Raw genomic sequence first — 27,241 nt, forward strand, 5'->3', positions numbered from 1 at the left:
TTAATTGGTCAAAGCATTAAACTCTCCATCACTGATAGACTGTTGTTGTGACAGATTTACTGTACATGAAATGAACCCAACCTCTTGACACCAAATTAGGTGGTATTGCCAGAAATGCTGTCTTAGTGGAAGGGCAAAATCTATGGATTGAAAACATCACGTGATGTTAATGTTGGTCAAACTGATTTCTAATAAATGATTACATATGTCTGTGTAGTAATGTGAGCCAGTTTCTAATCCAATGGATATAACTGGAGAGCATTCACTTAATTATACTGGCAAGATATCAGCACTCTCTCTCCATATGAGATCCCTTGCAAAAACACCCAAGAAATAGAAGCAAACATCTGAATTTGTAAAACGGCAAAATATTTCATACTTTTTTTTTTGTTGAGATAAGGAAAGGAAGCTTGTTAGGATACTTTAAGTGGGAATGTTGGAGGCCCTTTACCTATAATCTTTTTCCTGCTGCAAAGTTCAACCAACCTATTGTAGATTTTGTGCAACCAGCGAATGTGAAATTGTCTTCTTGCTGCCACCACCACATGCAGTGGTGTTAAGAGGTTGCGGTACCTTCAGGTACTCTCTGCAAGATTGCCCTGGGCTTTAGATAGCTCTGACTCATATGACTTACTGGAACAATAAATGGAATGGACTCACGGCTTATACCTGTTTTTGCAATTTGACAAGTAAAAATTTCTTCTGACTAAAGTAAGTGTCAGTGTTAATGATTGTCTGTCAGCCCTGTGATTGACTTCTGCCTACCTCTTGCTGAAAATTAGCTTGGATTGGCTTCAACTTTCCATGACCCTCTATAGTATAAGTGATGAAGCTGATTAATGTATCAGCATTTACCTATCAGCAGTTCTGTTGCCAGCTGAGTCAAGTGTACTGACAATGGCAAGTCAAGGTCTGATATATTTTTTTGGTCCAATATGCTCTTACTGCAACAGAACATCTTCCTAGGTTTTGTTGACCACACTGTAATCTGTTCTTTCCATTTCTTTCCATTGCACCCCGGAAAGCATTCTAAGCATGTTCATAACAAATTACATAAACTGGAGAATAAAGGTTACTGTCCTGTTTTAGAATACCTGAGCCAGACTTTACACACAAACAAGCAGCGCTTTCACATATGCTATGTCTGTTTATAAATAGTCTTAAATGATTTTGGCACCCTCTTGACCTGAACACAAGCGCCATTTTCACAAAAGCCTACATACTCCTGTAGGTCTTGATGATATCTTTGATTGTCCTCCTGCAAATAGGGCAACATGCGTTGGCCATCTTCTTGAGTTTGAGCCCACACGTGTAGCAGAGACACATATGTCCACAAGCATACAGGACTGTGTCTACGACGTTCTCGAAGCAAATGCTGCATTCCTCACTCCATGAATCTGTATAGGGCGGAAAGGAAGGAGACTCCGCATGGATGGAGAATGGAGAGTTTGGTGTTGTACCTGTGTTGACAGATGAAAAAAAACACAGTGTATGAGACAAAATGTTGAACTGAAATGAAAAGAGTCTTCTGGCTGGGCAAATAATTGTAATATTAATGCCTTGAATAACCTTTGCAATGTGTTGCACTTCTTGTTTCAGATGTATGGAGGAATAATTGTGTTTGCACAGCAGTTTCCAGTTTCAATTGTCAAACGTTTCCCATCATACTGTCGCCAGATGTTAAAAAACAGTTTTGGATCACCAAGGTAAATATTTGTTGATAGGCTAGCATGGATCTTTTTGTATTTTTAATATTCTACCCGTGTTTACATAAGTGCTCTTTTGCACATCTATTGAACTGCAACACAATTCCGTGGCATTTAGAAATATTATTATTAAGGTGAGTAACGCATCATACATTGCTGTTTTATCTTTTCATTTCTTATTTCTCCAATTCCAGATTATAGCCATTAGGGCCTCTGATAGTTGGGACAAATTTACCTGTGGGAACTCTAAGAGGGGAATATAAATGATAAAAGGAAATAATAAAAAGAGGGAAACAAAGTAGAAAACCATCACAGACCTGTGGAGGAAGACAAGTTATTTTGATCGCTGAAATTGATGCTTGAATTGAGATTGATGCTGATTGGTATGTTGAGACTAGGATCCGAGTTTCCACTGCTGAGCAAAGTGGGCATGTTAGTTGTGCAGGATGGGGAACCCGGGACTGAAGGCCCAAAGAAGTCTGGATGTAGAGATGAGCCTGAAAAAAAAAGGAGGAACATGCAGGTCACACAAGAGCCATTGTGAATGCATGATACCAGGAAAGTGTACAGTCTAAAACTAAATATATAATTTGAGGAAGCTTGTTAGAAATAATCATCAACAGAGGGAGTGAGTCCTTGTTGAATCAGTGTTCTTGCATGCCACTTCTTCTGTTATAAACATACAATTTCATCAAGATGATGTCTTGTGAGTGCACAGTGTGTGTGGGAGAGTTGAGACCCTGTGAATCAGCATAGTCTCATCAGAGGCATGAAGGAAGTCACGGTTCTCCTTTTTCATGAGCCTTGAAGGGGAAGAATAGACTTCTGCAAATAATTGAATGTCAGATTTGCAACCCACAATCTGTGTTCTCTTTTAAGCATCTCATCTTTCCTCACAAACAAGTAAACCACCCAAAAACAATACAGATAAAGCCACCCAATGTCAAATTATCGCTTACTGGTACATTAAATCTTTGCCCACAATTTCCTTGTACAAATCAACCAACAAGAAGAATATGTAGGGCAGAACAGATTCAAACCAGAAAAATAAAAACAGATGCATTTGCTTGTTCTGCTGCATGTACAAAAAATGTATACAGCCAGTTACATAACTAAAGCTACTTGAATGTTTCTTTGGGTCACTCCAACAATTGTTCTCTCAGTTTCAGCCTCCACAAACAAACCACAGAATATTCTTATTCATCAAACAAACACTTTGCTTGGAAAGATCGAAAAGCTGGCATGTGCACAGTGATCGCTGTAATCCAAACAAAGCAACAGGGGTGTACGATATACAAAGTACACTGATGTTTATGCACAAAATTTATTCATGTGCATGACCAATGTCACACCTAGGGATGTTAGTATATTTATTGGTAATGCTAAACAATCAGAACAGATAACCTTCACGTCTATAAATGCACCCTTTCATCAGGGGTTCTTTCATCAGCTCTGTCATGAATTTCCTACAGAGCAAAGCATAAAAAGCTATTAATCAGTGTGTGAATGTCAACTATGCAGTCAGTGGAGGCTTATTTGGTTATGATGCTTTCCAACACTTCCTAATGAATCATGGAGATTTTGGCATAACCCCGCCAGGCAATTTCCTTTTGTTTTGGTTTTTTTTTTGCCTATGATGACATTTTACACATCAGTTATGACAAAATGCATCAAGTAGAAAAATAGCTAAATGTACTGTTTGGGCATCAAATGAACAAAATTTTGATAATTCAAATTCTCATATTTGGTCCCTGCTGTGCTTGCAAGAGACACATGAGAGGAGTGAGAGTGAAAACTAGATGCCCATGCTAACAATGAGCTGTTAGTTGACGAGATGTGCTCCTGTTTTTGGGTTTAGGCGATAATTCTCTGTGGGTGTCTCACAAATAAGTTCTAAAAAGGACATGGTATATGAAAAGCTGAGCAAAAGCAGGAGTAAAACCACCTTCAACAGAACACCTGTCATAAGAGATAACATGCCTAGGCTATTAACAACACTAAATATTTAATGTGAAATTATAAAATCTTGATAACACTGAGGAAATGACCATGTGAGAGCAACAGACTCCCATCTGTTCCACTTCACAGGCTTGACAACACCAAGCCATGACAAGCTGTCACTTGCCTCAGTGGCCAGATGTTTCCATGGCAACGCGTTGCTTTAAGCTTCATAGAGGATGAGCAGAGATGCTAAAAAATCCACTCACCAACAGCTGGAGTGGGTAATGTCTCAAAGAACATTCTCAACCCTCAGAATCAAAATTGAAAGTGGGATGTGAGGATGAAAATCGAGGAGAAACACAGGAATTACCGTGACAAGTAAAGGGCAAGTGTTCAGGGAATGCCGTGTGGGTGGAAAGGCCAGGATTGCAAACCTCGATGTAATTACGTGTCAATAATGTATACGGTGGGCATCATAACAACCTGTACTGGCCCCCCTCATGATAAATAATGCTTGTCACGAGAAGCTGAGGCTGGACAAAAATAGCCTCCCAAGCTGTGGTGGAACAGGCCCCAGTAAAAAAAACAGAGAAGCCTCTAATTGTATTTAATTGTGAATGAAGCCAAATATACAGAGAAGAAATCCTTATTAATCTAAATGGAAGACAACATAATGCACTGTGTGTTTCTGAGGTGTATAAAATTACAAATGCAACACAGATTTTTTTGAGTTTAATTTGAATTTGCACAGATATTGGTAATGATGATGTGCCTCTTAATTAAGACTGAGATCAGTATGTGTTTTGCTCTCAAATATAATCTAATTAAAAACACAAGAATCATAAAATGACAGGAAAGATGATTTTTGCATAGAAGCTGAAAATCAGAGAAAAAAAAAACTTTACTTCTTTCTATGTAAGAAACAGCATCTACCTATTTTAAGCATTTGATAATATATTATACTCTGCATGGTTGACATGGTAGCATATATTAATCAAAGATAATTACCAACAGATTGACAGCTCATTAAATAATTAGCTAATTTAACTTCTTTTCCCTGGCGGGTTCAGAAATGTCATCCAAAACAGAAACAACAGGTAACTTTCAGTTGATGCTATCTCAATTGTGAAGAATCCACCAGAATCAGAAAAGAAAACTTTCAACCTTTGCTGACATAAATTATAACTTGATAATGGCCAAAACTTTACATTCATATTCACATTGGAGCAGCATCACCACACGTCTCTTCTTCATATTTGAACAGTAAATGTGAATTCTTTTTTGCTATTTTGAAAAAAAAAAAAATGGTGAAGCTACGTGGAAAATAACTTTATAGTACAAATCACTGAATAAATATAACCATTTAATTTATTTTTTCATTTTGCATTTTTTTTTTTTCCGTGATGACGGGTGAGGCCCAGCCTCCCCTGGCTCTACTTACTGCAAGTCCCTGCATTGGCAATATGTGAATGACTCAAAACAAGTCAGACAACAGTCCGTGCTTTACAAGAGGAAAATAATGAAGCCTTGTACATCCCTAAGGAAAACAGTATTGCTTCAGCTCAGCTTCAGTGAAGAGACTGGGATCTTTGTTTAATGCATACTGCAATATCAGAATTTCATGTTGATTTTCTGACTATTTGACACAGATCTGCATCAATATTGAAATGAAGATATATGGATCATGTATGGATTCATATCATTTAATTATGACTATATGATATGGGCGATTATGAGGCATCATTTTTAAAAATTATGACAAAGTAAAAAAAACCTGACGTGAACATACCTAAAATCCTGAGCTGTGTGAGGTTGCTGTGCAGACTGTAGAACATCCACAGTGGCCTGGAGTTATCAACGCACAGCTGCATCCCAGCACTGATGCCATTATGGCTCATAATGAGCTCCCCTTCTCCATTCACCACAAAGCCCAAGATGTCTCCATTGTGAAGAGGAGCTGCCACCCGACAAACAGCCCAGAATTCCTTGCGGTCAACCAGGGACTCAGGGTTGGATGGCAGATCACAGGGCCGCAATGTAGCTGGGTCACAGGATGTCACACCGTAGGACAGAGACCCAGGCCGTGGGACACCTGCTTTCACCTTCACGAAAACAGTCTCTGAGCAGCGCAATGGTCGACTGGTGAACACAAGGGTCCTTTCGTCGGCACGTTGATTCAGCCACGCAACTGTGTGCTTGTCCAGCCCAGTAACATGGAGACCATGTACTGGATGGATGTGCAGATCAGTGTCAAAATGACTGGGTAACAGGGAGCACTTCTGCAAGTTTTGAGAGTTTTGGGGCACATGGCAAGAGGTGGAGCTGAAAGATTGTAGCCTTTCCTTGTCTCCATCAGTTTCATCCAGGTGCATCTCCTGCTGTTGCAGACTCAGGTCACAAAGGCTGATTGAGAGACGAGGGTCCTCTCTGTTTTGCTGAGAGGCAGATTGGTTGGGGGCAGCAAAGGAACGAGGACGCAAACAATCTTGGGGGACCATCTCGGTGTCTGTAAAAACAGATTCATAGTGGTGTTATGACATTGGTAACTTACAGACCTACACACATGCTACACATCAATGCATTAACACCTCTTTATATCGTCTAACAATTGACAATAAAATAAGTCATCTGTTAATCTGAATACAGTCAAAACATTCAATATTTCATTTGGATGAGGTGGTCAAAGGAGTTCTAAAAATGAGACTGTTTACGTAATCAATAATTTGCATATTTGTAACACTAGCATCTTATGTGGTCTCTCAGTGTACAATTTAGGCTTTTTTTTTCTTGTGGCTTTCAATGGATAGTGGATTTCACCTCCTCTGCTTTTATTCTAATGCACTTTCTGGGACAACGCTTTCAGTACAATAATACTGTAAAGTGACTTCTACGTATACATGTTTAAAAACACACTGGGCTTGAGGTTTGGACATGATGTAGCTGCTAGGCAGTAGCTCCATCACAATGAGGCAGACATAACAGGTTTATATAACAGTGAAGAATAGGAGACACACATTAAGTTGCTGAAAGGCCATGAAGCTCAGCTGTGCTTGAGCCTCCCACTCTGTCTTTAGCTTTAAGGCCTGTGATAAAAGCTCAAATTTCTTTCTGATTTCTTAAGCCTTGTTCACACAGGAGGCATTTTATGGCGCTTCATAATCTTCCATCTCATGCACCTTTGACAGAACAGATACACCTCTGTTGTTGTTAATAAAGCTGTTTGTAAAGCAAAGTAATAACTAGAGGGTGGGGTTTTTTGTGAACTTACTATTCCTTTTCCTCGGAAAGGATCCACTTAACCGCAGTAAAAATACAACCCAAGTAGGTTTGTATTTTCCACAAACTTACTATTTCATAGGAAAATTTAAATCAACAGCAAGAAAAGAGAGAAAAAAAAAAAACTGCCAACATCACCAAACACAAACCAAATTCAACAACAACTAACTGTATACCACAATCATAGCCTGCCAAGTAAACCATTGTTCTAAAAAAAATTCAGGATTTCTGTTCCTTATTTGTGCTATTTTGGAAAACTTGTTGAATATATTTAACAATAATTATGTTCAATTACACTATAAGTCCCCTTCGCTTTCTTTATTTGAATTAAAATGAGTATTGATTGGATTTGCTCCAGCCAAAAAGTAGGAAAAACTTGTTAGCTTTAATTTATTATTATGAAGGAAGGTCATGCCGGAAATAATGCCGAAAGAATAAGTCTCTATTTTTGTCTAGTCCAATGCCAGGGCTCTCTATATAAATACCATTACTTGGATGTTAGGCCAGAGTAGCAGCTGCATTACCACCATGCCAACCAACACGCAATATATATGTATATATATGTGTGTATATGAGTGTGTGTGTATATATATATCTGTGTGTGTGTGTATGAATATATTTATATATACACACACACACATCTAACTATATATATGTCTATTAAATTTATATATATATATATATATATATATATGTATCCACACACACACACATATATATACATACATACATATATACATATCTGCATATACATAAATACATATATATTTATATTTACATATACACACATGTATATGTATATATATACATATACACACATTAATGTATACACACACACAAACACACATATATACATACATACATATATATATATATATATATTGTGTGTATGGTGTATGTGTGTGGATATATATATATTATGAAGGCAGTTGGTGTATGAAGGGAGTTGGTGTGAGAGGAGGATACGAAGAATAGGGTTAGATGGAGAAAGTTGACTCGCTGTGGCGACCCCTGACGGGAAAAGACGAAAGAAGAAGAAGATATATATATATATATATATATATATATATGTCATGGGGCAAGAGCTGGGGTACACAGAAAGGTCCCCTTGTCGGAATCAAACCAGGGACCTTCGTGCTGTGAGGCGAACCGCTAACAACATTTTTACAATTCAGCTGGTTCAATGCGTCTAGTTTTAAGTTTGTGTCAGTTAGGTTGATATTTACCAGAGAACCATCAAAACACTCCAGGCTGTTTATCTTAAAACATTGAGCAATGCGCCAAATTATTGTAAATATTACATATATAGTTTCCTTCTAAAATGCTCTTTTTATTACTGAACTTAAATAGAGCTACTTTTAAACATCTTATACATGCTATAATGGCTAATGCCTTAATTGTAGCAATGTTTCACAAAGCCATTTTGCCTTCAGCCATTGTGAAAAAGGGATGAAAGTTGTATGAGCAGTATACAGTGTATTTTAAACAGCTCTCGTTTAGCCACCACAAGTCCTGCGTGTTTACATAACAAACTGTCTCAGCAGCAGTGACTTAGTGTACTGCATCTAACTCTGCACTTTGTTAAACTTTCAGGTATGTGTCTGGGGGTTAAAAGCAACTCCTTTACTGATCATAAAAAAGTAAAACACATTCTACAAGTGTATCACATGATAGTTTATACTATGTGCCAACAGCATTTACTATTCTAATTATGTTTACCATTGTAGAAAAAAAAAGAAAAAAAGAGACCACATGCATGACTGTCTGCCTGCACTCATTAAAAACATCCCTGCAACGCGGTGTGCTAAGGGACACGTTGCCAAATTTAACATGGTCCTAAAACCCTGGCTAATATTAGCCTGATTGGACATCTGAGGCAAGCAGGCCGGAACAGGCAATGGAATGAATGACATGAAGGCTGGGCAGTGTGGCTCTTAGCCTTAGTGGGCCCTGGGGTTCCCTTATGGTAAGTGGTAAGACGAAAAATAGGGTGGAGTGGACAGTTGAGAGAGAGGGCACACCTCACCAGCCCCTCTTTATCAAACATAGACGGCACATCTCCGGTCCACTGCTGATAAACTGCTTGAACTCAATTACTTCCTCTGTAAAGAGTGTCCACAATCAAGCATGAGGTTCTTATTATTAGCGGTCTTATCATCTCTAAGGCAAAGTTATCTTACATTGGGATACAACAGATAATTTCTATTCTGGCTGTTATGGCTTCTACACAGAGCAGACAAAACAAGTCGTGTTCAGAATAGCAATATTACAAAATGTTTCATTGTGCATGTATTAAAGAAAAAAAAAAAAACGTAAGATAAGACAATGGAACATAAAGACATGAGCCAAAAAAATATGAATGGCCTCTTCCTGGGTTAGGTCCCACACAATACAGTGTTTGCCTTTCTGACCTATGATGAAAATGTGTTCATGTGCTGCATGTACACTGATGTTTGTGACATAACATCATCCACACCATGACTGTATTCATGTGTTTTGCCAAACAATGAACCTGGCTGCATCAGTGCTGTTCAACTGATCTACAGAAAACAAAATACCAAATCAAAGATGCTCGCACCTTGTAGATTAAATGTACTCCATGCAAGATGTATAAAAGACTGTAAAATACATTGAGAGATTATGAGCATCTAAATATAGAAAAAGAACGTGGCATATTAATCCAGCAAGAAATTTGCATTTGGTGAATAGCAAATGCAAATTTCAAGAATTGTTTATGCTTTATTTCGTTCAGTCTCATAACCCTGCCTACCACTCCCATGTTTGAGCAAATGGCTAGCAGCTGATTTTTTTTTCAGCATACCATATCATAATGTGTTTAGACTGTGGACTATTTATAAGAGGTGTTGCTGTGTTTCTGGTTTTACAAGATGGAAAAAAAATGTCCTTTTAAGAGAAGTACCAGAAGTTAGAAATTTAATAGACACTCAACCCCAAAAACTTCTTGCACATGCAAGTTTGCAAAATGGTAAAATGGTAGGCACATTCTGCAAGCGTCACTACCACTGCAGAGTAATTTGTAAAACTATCTTAATTTGATCACTTTGGTCCCATTACATTTTGAATGACTGTAGATTTTGTTTTCTTAAGTTATCAACGATTAACAGCGACGTGTCTGGCAGGTGATAGGTGTGTTTTTAATAAGAGATCACATTTGTGATTGTACGCAGTCAGTAGTCTTTCAAATTATCAGGCCAGATGTTGGTGAAATTTGCAGCACACAATGGAAGATGTAAACATTAGGTGCCCTGAAAAGATGTTGTAATGGTCCCCTAAAATAAATCATAGTCTATATTCTTAGTGTTTATATACTTACTTACTGTAAAAGGTAGCGCTGATATGTATGTCGTAAAAGCAACTTAAAGCAACCATTATCAATCAATAATTGTTTGAGGTTTAATGTCCTGCAACAGAAACTGTAAAGTCAGCCAAGCAGTACGTGGTAACCTGCTGGTATATAAATCATGTGGCAGAAAACAACTGGAACACAATTATCTATAATATCCAATCAAAACATACATGATGGGGTGATGAAAACCTGAAAAGTGTTTTATATTCTGTTCCAGACGGGTATCATCAGTCTTTTTACTGTAGTTTAGAATCATATTTGACAAGCAGCCAACTTTAAGAGGCGAGGGTTTAGACTTGGTTCCAATTGGATTGTTCATTCATTTACATGCCTGCTGAAGCACAGACAGGTGCAGCTGTGTCTTGTGTCCAAGGAATTATGTTTGAATATTAAACATGTCGCCTATAGAAACATCGACGCAGCTTTGCATGACCCACTTTAGGTGTTTTAACATTCTGGCAACACCCTTGTGTTTTAGAAGAGTTTATTAAACAAAAAGGTGATTATATCCTACTTTGAAACGTCAGGGGCTGGAATCACCCCAACAAAATTAACTGGCCTTTGAACAATGAAAGCCTCCAAGTCTCTGGAGAAAAACCTCTGTTTAAATAGAGAGAAAAATACACTGACTCTGTTCTGCAGGTTCAATACCTGACATATTGGTTTTTACACTGTGAGGGGATGAGAAAAGAAAAATAAATCCGAGTTCACACTGTATTGCTATAGGACCAGACGTCTTATACATGTCTGGGCTTGCTGAATTGGAAAATGCACCCAGAACAAAACCAACACCAGCAGAAAAAGGATCTTTTAATGACATAAGCTTACCTCTATCATTTCTGTTTGATCAAAACAAACTGCCCCTCTCTTTGTAATGCTATGTGGGACAGGAAAAACCAGTTCCGAGGGGAATTTATGCAGGATACAACTGAACCTAGCATCCTATTGACAATCCAATAGTGACATCACCTCTCTTGCAAAATCATCTAAACGGTTTAACCTCGTCTTGAAATTAATTGAGATTATGAAAGTTCTGATATTTATTCAATGAATAACAGAGGGTATTTACACTTATGCCCTATTTTCAACCTCATATAGCACTGAGCCAGACAAAGGCACAAAACTTTGTAGACAGACAAGGGTTCAGGGTTTTTTTTCCCCTCAGCTTGGTGAAACAGGATTAGGAGGCTTTTGGGGGTTTCAAGGAAGCTGCAACCTCTATACAAGGTCAGCTGTGCCAATTGTATGCTTGTGTATGTGTGTGTTTAGGGATTTGCTGCAAGTATGCATGCTTAGGGGCCAATTCAGGGCACTGCCTAGAATGAGTAAGTGAAGTCATCTGTCATGAGCAAGAGTGTTGGAGAGGAGGGGAGTCGGTCCATAAAAGGAGGGACTTATCGAAGAAGAAGAAGTAGAAGAAGAAAGGTCTGTTGACAAAATCAGTACGGATAAACTTAAAAGGTGCAGTATCCTCAGAAAGATCATGTTAAGTTTGAGTCTGAGGCTGGATGGCCAAGAGTGGCGAGTGGAGGGGAAAGGAAGAGGAAAAAAAAACATAAAAAAAACATCGATGACATGGTGGGGCCCAGTTGTTTTAAGTATCTAAGATGCCTGGTGTAATACAAGCTACATATGTGGCATTGTTGCAATTTTGAGTGATCAAATGAAGTCCGTGGTCGAGGGCCACGTGTTTCTAGGCGTGATCTAGGAAGGAACTGCTGAGGTGACAGACAGCAGGAAAAACAAGGACAAGAACAAGCACTGAAGTTGAATGTTGATTCTCTCAACTTTAATTCCTTTAGTAACTCTCATAAAATTAGTTTTTCCATATACTTGATATCACCCCTGATGTAATCCTAGGTTTATCTCTGGGTCACAGATTCCATTTTCTGTTGCGACCTGCTATCTGACTCTTAGGACCATTTTCAATCAGATGATGACCTTAATATTCTCTTAATTTTCTTATGCTAAGATTATTAGCAGCTAAGTGTATCACTGTTGCCTCTGTTGTACCCACAATACTAAAATCTGACAGCTACATGCAGGGTACCTTTTTTTATTTGTGTATTATTAATGGTGATTGGTTAACCTGAATGATATTTAAACAGAGGTTAAATAATAAAAACAAATGTAAATGATCACATCCAATTTCTGTTGGAAACCAATCGTCATTTGTCAAAACGTGTTGCCAAACCCTGCCACATAGAGGGACCAGCACTTAATCGTGACTTGGTCTTTTAATTAAAAGTTTATTATGTGTTAGGTGATGAACAGCAATTTGGCTGCTCTGACAAAAGGGCTCATTCCAAATTTTTGACAGCAAGCAAGGAAAGTACCTGGACCTGGATGGGCAACATCTGACTTAGCAGAAGAGCACAGAGAGGAGGCGCATTTGCAGAAAGGGACAAATGTGCCCTATATGTGAGGAGCAACCTCATCAACTATGGCTGTTATTGTTCAGTTTTGAAACACATGGACAGTAAGAAACAGTAATGTTTGATTGGGGCCTTCAAGGTGAAAGAGTGTATCTGCAGTCATTCATTTTGATCATGAACACATTTTTCTTCAATGGGAGACCTACTTCAGTGTTTTGAACAGAGCCATATTGAAAGAACCTCTGCGAATCCTACACTAATAGCCACATTTGCACAATAACATACATGGTACGCACTCACAATTTTACTGGAACCAGATCCTGGTCATCTGTAAGTCATTAGCCTCTCTACAGGCTTCCCCCAGCACAACCCTGATCCAAACCTGACAAGCTTCATTACGAGTTCTATTTTGATTTCTGTTGATTCCATCCGGGCCAATCAAATCCCAGCTGAAATCCCTAGCCTGTCTAGGGGCTTTTATTTGGGTTAAACAAATCAAAAAATTTTCCAGGCACTAAGATAATTTAAAAAAAATTAGCTCTCAAAGATAAATTGATCATAATCTTAATGGGATGTCAGGTTCAAATGACATTTCCTTCAGCATTTTAGTTTTGATTTCTAACCTCTTTTTTTTTGTAAACTCCACATCTGTGTGGACAAGGGACGTGGTTGGTTTTTGGTTTAGTCAGGACTTTGACTGAGAAAAAAGTTTCATAACACTGACATCATCTTGGTGGCTTTTGTTCTCGCAGCTCTCAATGTTTCAATGGATGGCTTTCATGGGACCATTTCATGACGTGGCACAGAAGGTAGAGTGATCGTCTTTGGAACCGAATATTTTTGGTTCAATTCCTGGCTCCTCCTATTGTGTCAAAGTGTTCTTGAGCAAGACACTGAACCCCTAACGCTGATGCCATCCATCAGCGCCAGGGGAGCTGATGGAGCAGCTGAAAGCTTGTGGTTCATCCATGAGTGGTTAAATGCAGAGGATGAATTCCCCCACGGCAGATTAATAAGATTAAAAGTATAAATTACTATTAATTACATCAAGTGGCTATACAGAGGAATATAAACAATACTCTAATTCTGTGAATGTATAAGTATAATTTCACAGTAAGCCACATAAATACATATATTTAGTAAGTAATACGAGATGAGATGGTATAATAGAGAAATAACAATACAATAACTCTAATATTTCTGAAATGATAATGGTTAAACATACCCCCTTAACTTTTGAATATATACTTCCAAGTACTATTCCCTACTCCTTTAGATAATATTGACAGAGGCAAAATAGTTGCAATTAAGAAATACCTTAGCTTGCAAAGTACCTGCAATAAGGTTTGAGCACCAAAATAGTCTAATTACAAATCTTAACATGTGTGGACATGATGTAAGTTTTTTTGTAATGTTTGTCTTTTTATTTTCTTATTTGGCCAAGGGTATGAGGAGTATCACGTCCACCTCGTCATCAAACAGAGTAGGAAAGACTTACAGTAACTGTGTGCCTGATTATAATGGAGAAGGTTACCACAGTTTGAACCACAACAATCTCTTCCCTTCTGATTTCTACCCAAAAAGGTATCAACATGGACCTCAACTCTGATCTGGAACTGGATAGAAGCTTCAAGGTCCAGTAGCCTCTAAAAGAGGAGGCCTTGGAACAGAGTCCAAACATTTGCAACATCTTAATGCGGCTGTAAAACAGGATTTTTGTGTGATCAGCATAAAAAGAGAGGCAATACTGTCAGGAAGAAAGAGATACACGCAAAAAAGAAATGTGTTTCAAATTGATTCAGTACTTTTGTCTGATTCTGCCATAAAAATGAATATGAAAGAAATTACTTTTCACAACATGGAGATGTACACATTTCTCTTCTTTTTGCATGGACAATTACTGCTTGCCTTTAGTTCAAAATTGGAATCTGATAGATGGCTTTGTATACTGTTAGTGGCTGAATTTCCGGTTATTGTTTTTGGAGAATTTGTATGTGTGCCAAAAAACAGAGATGGAGCGCATTTGTTCATCATCCATTTGCTGTACTTAAGAGTAATCAGACTTTTCAAGTACATCTTCATAAATCAACATTAACAAGAGTTTAGTTGCGCTACTTCCATATGAAGCTGAGCGGAAACATTTATGGACTGAATTAACAAGCAAATCAGTATCGCACCAATTAATTTCTTATTAGTTATGGCATACAATTTATTTTTTTGTTCTATTTTGCCAAACATTTTTTTCTTCACTGTTGCTGAACTAATTACAGTGGTGACCCTTTGCTTATTATGGCACTTACTTCAGACTGTACCTATCCCGTCTCAAAATATTGATAACCATTTCATTCACAAATCAAAGACCCATGAAAATGACATAATCAATGTTGACAAGTGAATCAATAAGCAAACTACGGAGTTAGGGAGTGTGAAGCCATACAAAAACAGACACAAAGGAAGAAAAGAAACAAAAGGAACGCATAGCACAATCAGATTTAAATAACTGTGCATGTTTGCACAGCAGATCGTTTTCACAAACCCCACAAATCACTTGTTAACAAAACACGAGTCAAAGGTGCACTGGTCTCTTATCACGGGATGTAAAATAAATTATTTTAAAGAGATTTTAAACCAGGACTAGAATTTGGCATTGAAATGCTTCGGGGAAATATTAATACTGGAAAAGAGACTCATTTATCAAACAACCAAGTGAAACAGTGCTTCGGAAAGTTCACAAAATACACAGGAGGTGGGAGAAGTTGGAAAAAGAGAGTAGATGCAATTTCCTTTATATGGACACGTATTGGACTTAAAATGTCAAACAACACACAGGAACTATGATCTGCAACTTGTATCTGCAAAGACCAGCAGGTTTAAGTATCGGAAGCGCCATTGTGGAGCACAGGAATATTTCTTCTCCTGAAATGTTATGTGAATTGCTATGCGGAGAGATAAAGCTACTTTGTATATTTTAGTGTAATTGCCCCCCCACCCCCACAATATTCTTTTAGTATTTTCTTCTTGTCAAAAAATGACAGCCTTCCATTCATATATAATGAAATAATATCCATACACAATGACAAATACCATTAATATTTGCGCTTCAAAATTTAGGGTGTGACAGTTGTTTCATGTCGGCAAACCCCAGCAATAGTCTGGACAAAATATCTAGATATTCATTTAAAGAGTTTATGACAGATTGACATTTTTATTTATATAGTTAAATATACGTCAACTCTTCAAAAAGAGACATTCTTGGAGCTGCTTTTAGATCAGTTGGTGCTGTTCCCTGCAGTGGAGAACTCAGCAATATGTCTCTGAAGCTAGCTAACACAAAAAACATACAGCAGGAGGTTTTACCCACCATGCTCTGCGGGCTGAATGTATCACAATGTCATTTACAGGGATGATTGATATCAACACCCTCCCCTTAATCACCTGAGAGCTATGCAGCCTCTTGGCAGTCTCGTAGACATTTTAGATTCCTCTTAATGACTAGGGAGACAGGTTGCAGATGATGTTAGCTGACGCTGGTGTCACGGATCATACCACTCTGTCAGTGATTAAGTGACTCATCTACTGCTAGTAAACAAACCCCAATAGAGCATCTTGCATCCATCAAACGATGCCTTGACTTGCTTTGCTTATCTAACTTGCAAGGAATTGTTCATACCTGTAAAAAAAAAAACAGTGGATACTGTGGGGTCTCTCGGGATTTCTCAAGCAGACAAACACATTAGGTTAAGATAGAAGCCCTATATGTGCACGGGGAGCTCTGTGATCCACCATTACATTGTTTGTCTGCAGGAAAGTAAACCATTCTCCTGTTTATTTTGCCTAAGGGGTGGAATGAAACCCCAAAAACTTTCAATGTACTTGTCACCTGATTTTTGGAGCCTGTACAAAATATGTGCCAATATGTGAAACGACATCAGAGATGCGTAACAACCTCCATAAATCTTTTTGTCAGTCCGTCTGATGTTCTAACGTTTTTGCAATAGGCCTACAGATGAACAGTACAGTTTGTTCTATAAAACTTGAGCAAAGCACTTCAGTGCTATATTGATAGCCGTGTGAGTAGGACAAGTGTGGTGATGTAACAGATCTTTCTTAAATTGCATGGGCAGCATTGTTGGTCTGGAGAAGCCTCGAGGCTCAGTTTGATTTCAGCAGATTAATTTAGCTTTCCCTCTTACGCAACACCATCTCGGCTTTCAAGCTGTCTCACTGATCTCAGGATCACCTTTGACTTCTTGCATGGGTGGCTAGCTATTGAGCTGCACTCCCCTGATAAAAGCTTAGAGAGGAAACAACACTGCTCTTGAATAGATTCTTAAACGTTAGAAAAGGTCCAATAACAGTTTGTCAGGAAGCAAAACAGCAGGTTTGATGAATTCCGTAATACAGCAAAGGTTGTAAAGGATCAAGCGGACACCAGAGTCCTGCAAGGCATGTCTTTCATGCTGTTTATCCATGGGCTGGACAGAAGAAAAAAAAAAACCTTTTGACAGGGGCTTTGCTATAATGGATTGCTTTTGTTGTCGTTCACTGCTACTGAACAAAAAGGTCCCTCAAAAAGTAAACATATATTAAATGAGGATTCTGACCGTTAACCGGCACGTAATAAATTTAAGCCTGCATGCTTTTACAACACTAGTTACTTGCTTAAAAGGGTTGACAGCGACCATTGTCTCAAGCAAAATATAAGCAAACAGAAGTTTGTGTTTTGAAAAATGGTGCATTGAAACCATAAGGACACTCAGTAGATACTCAGGTGGTGCAATGCAGGAAAAAGGGTGACAGTTGTGGTGATGAAGAATGACACCAGAGTAGAGATGCTACATTAAGTCATGAAATATTCTGGGTTTCCTTTATAAAGAAAGGATGTGATCAGATTATCTTATGCTCTTGGATCTTAAAATACACAAAAAAGTGTCAGACAAACTTTCTGTGGTATCACCTGAGAAATTAAGTTATGACCACGACTCATCCTGAATGCTCACATTTTCATATTCTAAAAAAACAACTGGATAAAAACTGTCAAGTTGCCATGAAAAATTAATCACCGTTTATTGTAACTTCATCTTTTTTTTTATTTGTAGCCAGAAACATTTATCTCAAAAGTGAGATCAAGGTTACACAAACAGACCATTCTCTACACACCACAGAGCTTACTCACAGCTTCACACTCCATTTGTTTCTTCTAAAAAAAGAAAGAAAACAACTGCTGCAGACCCGTAACACCCACCTGGAGGGATTGTGCGATAACTTCCCCGCAACAGGTGAAAGTTGGCACCCATCGGCTGACATTGCATTCATTGAAGTCTTAGTGTAAGCATCATTAAGAAGCAAAACGCACCCGTCTGTTAAAGGAAAATGCACACATGTGCGAGTTTGCAACACCCGACTTTGATGTGTCCGCCCATATTTCAGAGACTAAGTGTTTGCTGAACTGCAGCCAAGCTTCAAGACAATACAGGGCTTTTGAGATATACCATGCTATTAACTTGTGACGCTCTCAGGCAAGAGAGGGGAGAAGATAGCAAAGTGATTCTTCAGCTGACTTTTTAGCTCAAGGAAATGATCTGAGCATGAACAGGACCAATTGTGGTGAAAACAAAAAGTAGACTGAAGACTAATAAGGTTAAACCACAAGAAATCAAAGTGATTTTAAACAATGTGAAAACTTAATACAAAAGTACCAAAATTCGACCAAAAATCTGAAAAACACATTTCCTTGGGGAATGTTTTTTGTTCCAAAACCCCAAACCATAAAATGAGACTGCAACAAGCTCTGTGAACTACCTTGAATAAGTGGTCCAGGATTCCTAGAAAGAGACACTTCTGTTAAGTAAAATAAAAAAAAAAGAGAAACGAAAATCAGGCACTCATGCAGCATTTATAGGGATTTGGGCAGATGGTAGATGTCAAACATGCAAGTACTTTTTAGAAGGGTATAACAGTACTGTGAAACAGCAGGACAGTAAAACAGAATATTTACGACCAAAAATACTACTCTGGTGGTTATTTGTGTGAATTGCTTTCTATCTTTTTGTTTGCTTGTTTTTATTGTATAACTTCTGACCAGTTGTTTTCTCTTTATGTCGTTTTGATTTGTTTAACCACAATAACCACAATAATTTCATATAAATGTATACATGTTATCGGTCAAACCACACCTTCTATAACAGTTCTCTACTGGTTCAGTTCAATCTATATTTTTTATAGCATTCAGACTTGAAAAGAGTGAGACATTCCATTGCTTTGACTGTCTGGGAAAAATACCACAGACATGTCTCTACCTGACATCATCTTCCCTTGTCTATCCTCTCAGGATGACCAACACACTCCTCTTGTTACACGACAAGAGCTGCACACTGGCCAGTGCCACCAGGCCAGTGAACCCCAGATAGTTGGACTGGAGTGCTAGATACCAAACAGCCCTTCATTAGATAAGACGCCTCTTACTGTCAAACACACCATGAGAAATGAGGTTAAATAGCATTATCTAGACAATGCATGGGTCTCTTCAATTTTTTTTTTTTTTTATTGTGCTGATAGCATCTATTCCTAGATGAGGAGCAGTGCAATTCTTGGAAACGGGTGTCTATATCTATTATGCCTTTTTTTATTGTTTGCAAAAATTGGAAACAGTTGTCTTCAAAGCATGACATGTTTCATAAATACATCTCAATCTACCATCAAAACAAAGAGAAAACTGATGTTATCGATTTTGCACGACCTTAAATTCTTTGATCTAATGAACCTTTAAATAACACAGAACTTGTCTGAATGCATTTCAGACATTTTGAAATTTCCCCTTAAGGCAGATTTTGTTGATACTAACAACTGCGGTAACTATACAATCTCCCACAATCTTTTTCCACTGAGCTATTTTGGTGGGTATTGAAAAGCCAGCTGTAAGTACTATCACCTTATAACCACAGTCACATTCATAAGCAAAACAGTAAATAAATCAAACAGTCCAATCTCCTAAACAACCAAATAGCAGAGATGAAGTAACATTTGTTCAGCACTGCTCTGTCCCAGAACGAGCACAATGTGAGTGTATGACTCACCAAGTAGCTGGACCCCCCTGGTGAGGCCGTAGACATCTATGAGAGCCCACAAAGGTTCAGAGACATGGACCCCACTGAAGAAGAGCATGGGGCTGGAGTCATTGATGCGATAGAATACCCGACCCTTCTTGTCCACCCAGAAGGAGATAATATTCCCCTCGTTTGACAACTCCTCTGGTAGAGCCTTTGCCCAGAAGCCGGTCTGAGAGACCAGATCAGGACAAGCATACTTTGGCAAAGTATCTGGGTTGATTCTAGATGGGTCTTTGGATGTGAAGCCAAGACGCAGCGCACCACTCCAGCAGCACTGCCTTTTTGTAATCTGGGGGGGTAAATACATTAAATTAGAGACAATGATGTGTCTCTATAAAGAACTTTTCTCACTAAATGGGAACAAAAAGAAACTAGCCTAGGCTAGCTATCTTTTGTTACTTATCACCTGCAAATGATTTTTGTCTTGTTTGAAACTTCTGTTTTCTTTGCATTTGCTGTGCAAGATAACAGTGTTCCTCACATGGCAATGCTTGCTTTGCACTCTCACTTTCGAGACATAGATGGGCTGATAATGGAAACCTGCACTAGGCTGCTGCTACTTTGGCCCACACAGTGAGAAAGAGAGAGATTGAGTGAGACAGAGCGCTAGAGAGAGAGACAGATGGAGAGTAAGTGGGGATAGAAGCATTGTTTCGCAGTTACTGTCTCGATTTCTTAATATTGGGCCTACAGCATGGTAAAATAAAACTCGTATAGGAGAAAATGACCCACTGCATTACAATGGGAATCGATTAATAATTCACAATGTGGGATAGAAGCCATTGAGATGATTTCACAAATGCTGTTTGCCAATGTTCCTTACATCACTAATGAGCACCTGTTATTTTCAAAGCGGTATTTACTGATTGCATATGAAGCAAGCCAAGCTGAATTTTCATTTTATCTTTATTTCTTCTATCTATTTTTTTTTATGCATTCCAAATTATCAGGTTGTTTCTTATCTTTCCTATGTTCTATCATTGTTAGTCACCATCTGCATTAACAAAATGCAAGGATTTTTCAATGATGCATTGAAAGATATATTCCAGAATTTATATGTGCATGTGCATCACTTGTGAGGATGTACCTTCAGCCGAACCTGCTCAAACACAGCGATGGGTCTGTTGCTGAAGGTGATGGCATTGCAGAAGCTGGCCTGCCTCTTGACCATTTTCTGAGATATGTCCATGATGATCTGCGAACCCTTTGTGCTCGGGTGGAACAGTAGAGGGAATGTAGATAGACTGCCGCATGGCTGAATGGGCGGACAGCGTTTAGGCTTATGATGGCATCGGTTGGATGTGACAGGAAATGATCCATGATCTAAACGGAGAACAAATATAGTAAAATGGTCATATTTTTGTTAAATTTCCTTTGAAAAAGGTTGAACTGCACACACTTTTTTCTTGGTAAATATCATGATGTATTCTTGATGATGTATTATTTCTTTCTATTTCTTTCTATTTAGAAACCTATTATCTCACATGATTTAATTCTGATTTACAATTAATTTCTAATTCTCTGCCTGAATAATATATATTACAATGTTTCTCATTAAGATAATGTTATATAATGGCATTCTAGCTAGAAAATATTTGGTGTACATTGATAGGTTGTTCAGGCATATTGTTAGTCGCCTATCGGCAATACGATCTGCACTCCCACATACACATGCTGTCAGTCATCTGACACTAGATACAGTAAAAGGTCTATGAATAATCCAAAACGTTAGAGGATCTAAAGCTATTGTGATAAATCGATGTATCAAAGATACAAGTTAAACATATACGTTAAATAATGTGCAAAAATGTTGTTGCAAAAAGACAAGGCCATAGGTGCTCCTATTGTGACGTAATTATGTCGAAAATTACACTTGCTAGAAGTGCTGCTTTGATTTTTTATAGTTCTGGTAAAAACCCACTACTTTTTGTTATTTTTCCTCATGCCAAATTTCAAACTGCTTTGTGTTTCTTTTGTGTTTTCTGTCTTCACCTGAGCTTGGACATATTTGTATAATGAGTAGAGGAGAGGAAATGGAGCAGGCAAAACAGAAGAAAGACAAATGGAGGCATGTCTAATCAGCAGGTAAGGTGCTTCATCACACACTAAACTTCTCGACACTGAATCCAGCAAAGAAGAAATGCTCCTGTGAGATCTCCAGGAGTGTTTGATATGGTTTTCTAAGCTGTTACAGTAAATACATTTGGCTGGGATATATAATTGCAGGTGAAACTTGTATTTCATGCACAAAAAAAAAAACAATCCCAATTTGTGCAACAGGGAGTCAAGTATAAACGGTGCCCCTTGTCAAAAAAAGCCAAAATGACAGGAAAGTCATGGGAAAAAACATTGAAAATTCTTTAAAATGTTTTGTGGTACAGGAAGCCCTGTGATTAGATCCGACCCATTAGAGAATACGTGACTCACAGAGCAATCATTTGCATAATTCCCATGTGAACCTATGAATCACATCAGCTCCCACTTACTGTAAGTTAAAGTGCACCTAACAATGTTGTGAAAAACACTCCTCTTCATCTTTCAGAATGCCTTTGTTTTTTCCTTTTCATTGGGTTAAAGATTTCAGTTCAATGCCACTGTTTTCTTTTAGAATGGTCATATTGACTTGTAGGAGGTTTATTCCCCTGTACAACTTTCCCCCAGTGCCTCCTTTGGTACGTTTGTTTGTCGATAGCGTTTTTAGAAGGTTGTACAGCTGTCCTTTGAGTCAATAGACTGGAAGTGAAATTGTTTTGTTTTTTTTTTGGCCCAATTAACACTTGCTAATTCTTGTGGATTTGTTTGAAAATTACACGATTGAGAGAAGTAGCCTGTGTGCCATGCAGCAATTCCCATTGTAATGTTCATAACCTCAGGGGATGAAGAGTTGGACACGAATTAATGATGGTTTTATTTAGCGATTTAAGTGCACTTTATGGGTATCGTGGGATTGTGACACGCCATTTCGATTCCTCCGCATGTCCAGTACATGAGGAGAAATTGACAATAAAGCTGACTTTGACTTTGACTAATGAGCCAATAAGATAAAAAATTGTATTGTATCTTTGTGTAACTTTTGAGAATGGGTTTGATAAGAGGTTAAGACAATCAAAACTGTTCTCTGTATTATCAACCTTCCCACACATTTCTACAGTGATCTGTTCCTATAGTTTACAATTAAAGAGGCTATCCTATGCATTAGGTGCTGTATTATTTGTATTTTTACATGTCTGTGTATTTGGAGATCAATGCTGAATTGTGTTCTGTACACAACAGTGGCCTTAAACGAAGTCATAGCAAATAATGAAACCATGTAGTTTGAACGATGTCATGTCATACGTGATGTCTTCAGAAAAACAAAAAAGGATTGTATGCCACAGTCACTGACTAGACTGTACAAAACAGTTCCTGTGAGGTCTGGAAATGGCAGCAACAACACTATCGTCCTCACAGACAGTGCAAACTTGCATGTGATCCGACCAGAAACTATAATCTCTTATTTTATTTTAATTTCATTAATTTAATTCAGACTGCAGTGCTTCAGTTGAAGCTTAATTTCACATCAGTTATATTTTAAAAATTGTGGTTCTTCCTAATGGACTACATAAACCAATTTACTCATGGATGAACAAAAAGATATTGCATTTCAGTTGATGTAAAGGACACAGAAGTAAAAGATCAACGGGAAGTTGCTGATCATACCGCTTATTTCTGAACAGTCATGCAACCTGACAGAATGATCAGGGTTGACAGTGACCAGAGCCCCGCCACGATAAATAAAAGTGCCTTGACGAATGTGAGAAGAGCAACTTATGAAAGGATCATGTTACTCAATGTGCCGCAGAACACAATGTCATTAATTGGTAAGGACAAACACTAGGGAGACAAAAAACGGCCCTGGTGAATGTCACCTGGCCTTTTCTGGGTTTATCCATAGACAGAGGGCTCAACAGCAGATACCTCAATGTGGTGTGACGTTCATGGCACTCTCTTACTACACTTTTAAAAGTATACAGAAGCCACACAAGTTTTTTTAATCTTCCCATTATCTTTATGACAGTATTCCAATTCCCTTGAGAGTCAAGGTAAAGTTGCAAGGTATTGGGGAAATAACTTAGTAAGAGTTATTTTGAAGAGATCCTTCAGTTCATGCGCGTCTCCTGAAATATGGTTTAGCCTCTCTCTATGCTTGAATCGAACTGCGGTGCCTAAAGTTCACTATTTCAAACACACTGGGTGAGGCAGGATCTGAATGATTCATGGGCCCTTGAGCTGGACAGAAGCCCTCCACCATGACAGGGATTATGGATATTTACAGGTTTAGCTTCCAGACTGAGCTCATCTTGTGAAGTGCCCAATGCTTTCTCCCCCCACCCCTGCCTGCACCCATTGAGCCACTCCATAGTGGCCCCTCACTGTGGCTCTTGTGAATAGAGGTCAATGATGTCCACCTGTCGGACTAAATATATAGCTTTGTTATTTAGCTTTGTTGTGGTGGTGTTTCAGCCCTATAAACGTATATACTGTATGTTCCAAAAATAGAAGTCTCTGCAATAAACCAATTCTGTTGAACTCATCATATAGGAATGCAACTTTCATGGAGTGTGTTTCTCAACTTTACAAAAATCAGAGAAATAACATTAGTCAGAAATATAGGCATGCTAGTTTATCATGGGAGAAACTAAAAGGCATGGTAATAATTTTGTCAACAGTAACCATTCCCTGGAGTGGAGCCAGGCAATGTATCTTTGAAACACTTAACAAACTTTCATGGTCATTTATTGCAATTACCTGGATGAAGATTAGAAAAATTGAACCGCCTTCAGGTTAAATCAGCATACATTCTTGTGAACTTTTTAGAAGTCAGTTAAATCAATCACTCGGTGCTTGAAAATAAAATTTAGCTGAAAAATTAAAATCAGAATATTGATTCACACATTGAATCTCCATAAAGACCATGATATAGGAACTTGTGTTAAAACAGGAATTATAAGCCTGATTTTTGGTTGTTCTCAGTCATCAAGGTCATGGTGAATTCTTGTCTGGCCTGGACTTGAATTTCTTCACTTTCAAGTGAAGAAATTAAAGTTAAGTTGCCATTACAAGAAGATTTCGACATGAAAAACCTGATAATTTCTTATCCTGTCTACAACTCAAAAGAACCCCTAATTAAGGCAGCATAGCTACCCTACTTGCAAATATAGAAAAAAATGGTGACATCTCCAATAACACATATACGTAAATATACTTTTTATACATATATATGTCATTTTATCATATATCTAATGTATTTTATGTATTTTAGGCTGTATTACAAGGCCACAGTGGGAAAATAACTACTTAAATACACCCTAATTTTCTCTTCATTTTCTTAAAGTATTATAATCCGAAAAGAATTGCTGGTTGATTAACTCATTCATTATTGAACATTACATCAGTTCTATTTAAGAAGCAATGATTACTATTCAGTCTGATGCTGTAAAGAAAAGTCTATTACAGGCCATATCCTGATTGTATGGAAAATTGTAAAGAAAACATGACATATATCCAATTACCATGTGGTACATCATCATCAAGCCTCAATTTTTCAGGTAAATATTGTGCACAAACGGCAAACAACTGCATTTTGGTAGCAGGGTCACAACCAAAAGAAAAGTCTAGTGCACCTGCCAACTTTAACAACTGGAGACAATTCAATTTCTACTATGTACAGTTTGGTCAATCGAGGGATATTAGGTGAGAAAGCAAAAGTACTTTATCACAAAACTACAAATAAAACTCAATTTCCTGTTCATTATTATTATTTTTTAAATCAACTCATTGTCTCATAGCAGAAAAACAAACGAAAACTTGCAGCAGCTTCTTTAACACATCTTTCAATTTCATTTATTGCTTGATCTTAATATCATATTTTCTTATAAATAGAATTAAAAAAACACACACACACACACACACACACACACACACAAGGTCTGTGTGTGCGTGTGCGTGTGCGTGTAATACAGCCGGAGAGAGGTTTTGCCGGATGTTCGGATGGCTGTCTTTACCTTGTGTCGTGTGTCTGGTGATCTGACCTCCCATGGCTGAATGGCTGCAAGGTGCGTTCAGGGCCGGCGGATCCTCCGAATTCAACTCCCGCCGCGCGTCCCCGCCGCTGACATTATATTCGGAAACGACACTGTTCACACACAGACACTCACACACACATACATGATAGAGTTCTCGGCGACAAGTTCCGTGTGTCCGAAGTCTCACATCGATGTGTGTCGGTCCGAACGGGCGGGCGGTTCCGGCGTCCACTCAGACCGGAGATCACGCCGCAGTTAACATAAAAGGTGGCGACGGAGGCGGAGCTCCAGAGCAACGTTAACGCCGTAGTTACCGGAATCGCTTTTAATTCCCCCCCTCAAAACAACGAAAAAAAAAAAATAACAAAGAAAAACCAAAAAAAACGTAAACGTAAATCGAGATGTTTCATTGAGAGTTGTTTGTATTGACAACACCACTGTTGGGTAGGTTGGGCTAAAACTCCAGTCTGATCTGACAGGGACATAACAGTGACAGGAGGAGTGATTCTGACAAGAGAGGTCAAATTCGTCCATGCTGGAGATCTACATTGGTAACCGTTGATTATCTGTTATTTGCAACTGGGTTTGCGGTTGTACGTGTCAGTGGAAGGCAATGGAGGCTGATTCAAAAGGGGTTGCCATGGGGACTGTGGTAGTGGCACGTGTTATATTGGAGGTGGAGAGAACACCTTCATGGGAAGAGGAGAAAAGGACAATGCTGATGGAAACCTCAGTTTTTCTGCTTCCAATTGGTGGAAATTATCTGGAATTGGCTGGAAATGGTAAAAGGTTAATCAAATCAGCAAGCGTTCAAAGACACATATCCTGCTAATCGATTTTGATCAACTGAAGTACCCAACCATAGCAGCGGATAAGCAATTATGGATGTGGCAGCTCACATGATTTTAGGAATTGTCTGTCAAACTGACAGTAAATGTTAAAAGGAACTGAAATGTAATGTTTCATTCATTGATTCATTCATTGATGCATTCATTCATTCATTTCTTTTCTTTAATAACTCAAATTGCCAAAACCAGAGAGAACCAGGAATCCACTTGTGTTGAGGTGGGGCCACCACACCAATGTGGTGCCCCAAACAGCTCAAAATATCCATCATTGATATATACACACACATGAATCAGCTTTCCTTAATTTTCCTCCGCGATCAATAGTTTTTCTAATGCTGATTCTGAAGAATAGCTTTCCTGAATAAGAATATATAGCCAAAGCATAGACAGACAGTACATAGTTACTGTACCATCTGGTTGGTATGAAAGACAAAATAATATCACCATCTTGCCTTTAAAGCACAACTATTTGTTTATTAAACACACATATTATGTATTTAACCTTGTGAATATGGATTTACATGGACTTTTTTCTGTTGCTGTTAAAAGTCTTC

General features: G+C 38.3%; 1 protein-coding gene across 1 annotated transcript; it reads right to left on the reverse strand.

Moving 5' to 3' along the window:
- Positions 1-379: 379 nt before the first annotated feature.
- neurl1ab (neuralized E3 ubiquitin protein ligase 1Ab) lies at positions 380-26,063 on the reverse strand. The gene is made up of 6 exons (XM_086171536.1): positions 25,819-26,063; positions 20,862-21,097; positions 19,742-20,063; positions 5,437-6,153; positions 2,024-2,203; positions 380-1,460 (listed from the first exon to the last, which is right to left on the reverse strand). The coding sequence occupies exons 1-6, from the start codon at positions 25,850-25,852 to the stop codon at positions 1,216-1,218; spliced, it is 1,734 nt and encodes a 577-aa protein (XP_086027662.1). The 5' UTR covers positions 25,853-26,063; the 3' UTR covers positions 380-1,215.
- Positions 26,064-27,241: the final 1,178 nt, after the last annotated feature.

Source organism: Fistularia commersonii, chromosome 2 (assembly GCF_037954325.1).
Source record: "Fistularia commersonii isolate RoL2024-O1a breed Wild chromosome 2, RoL_Fcom_v1.0, whole genome shotgun sequence".
Classification (NCBI taxonomy): Eukaryota; Metazoa; Chordata; class Actinopteri; order Syngnathiformes; family Fistulariidae; genus Fistularia; species Fistularia commersonii.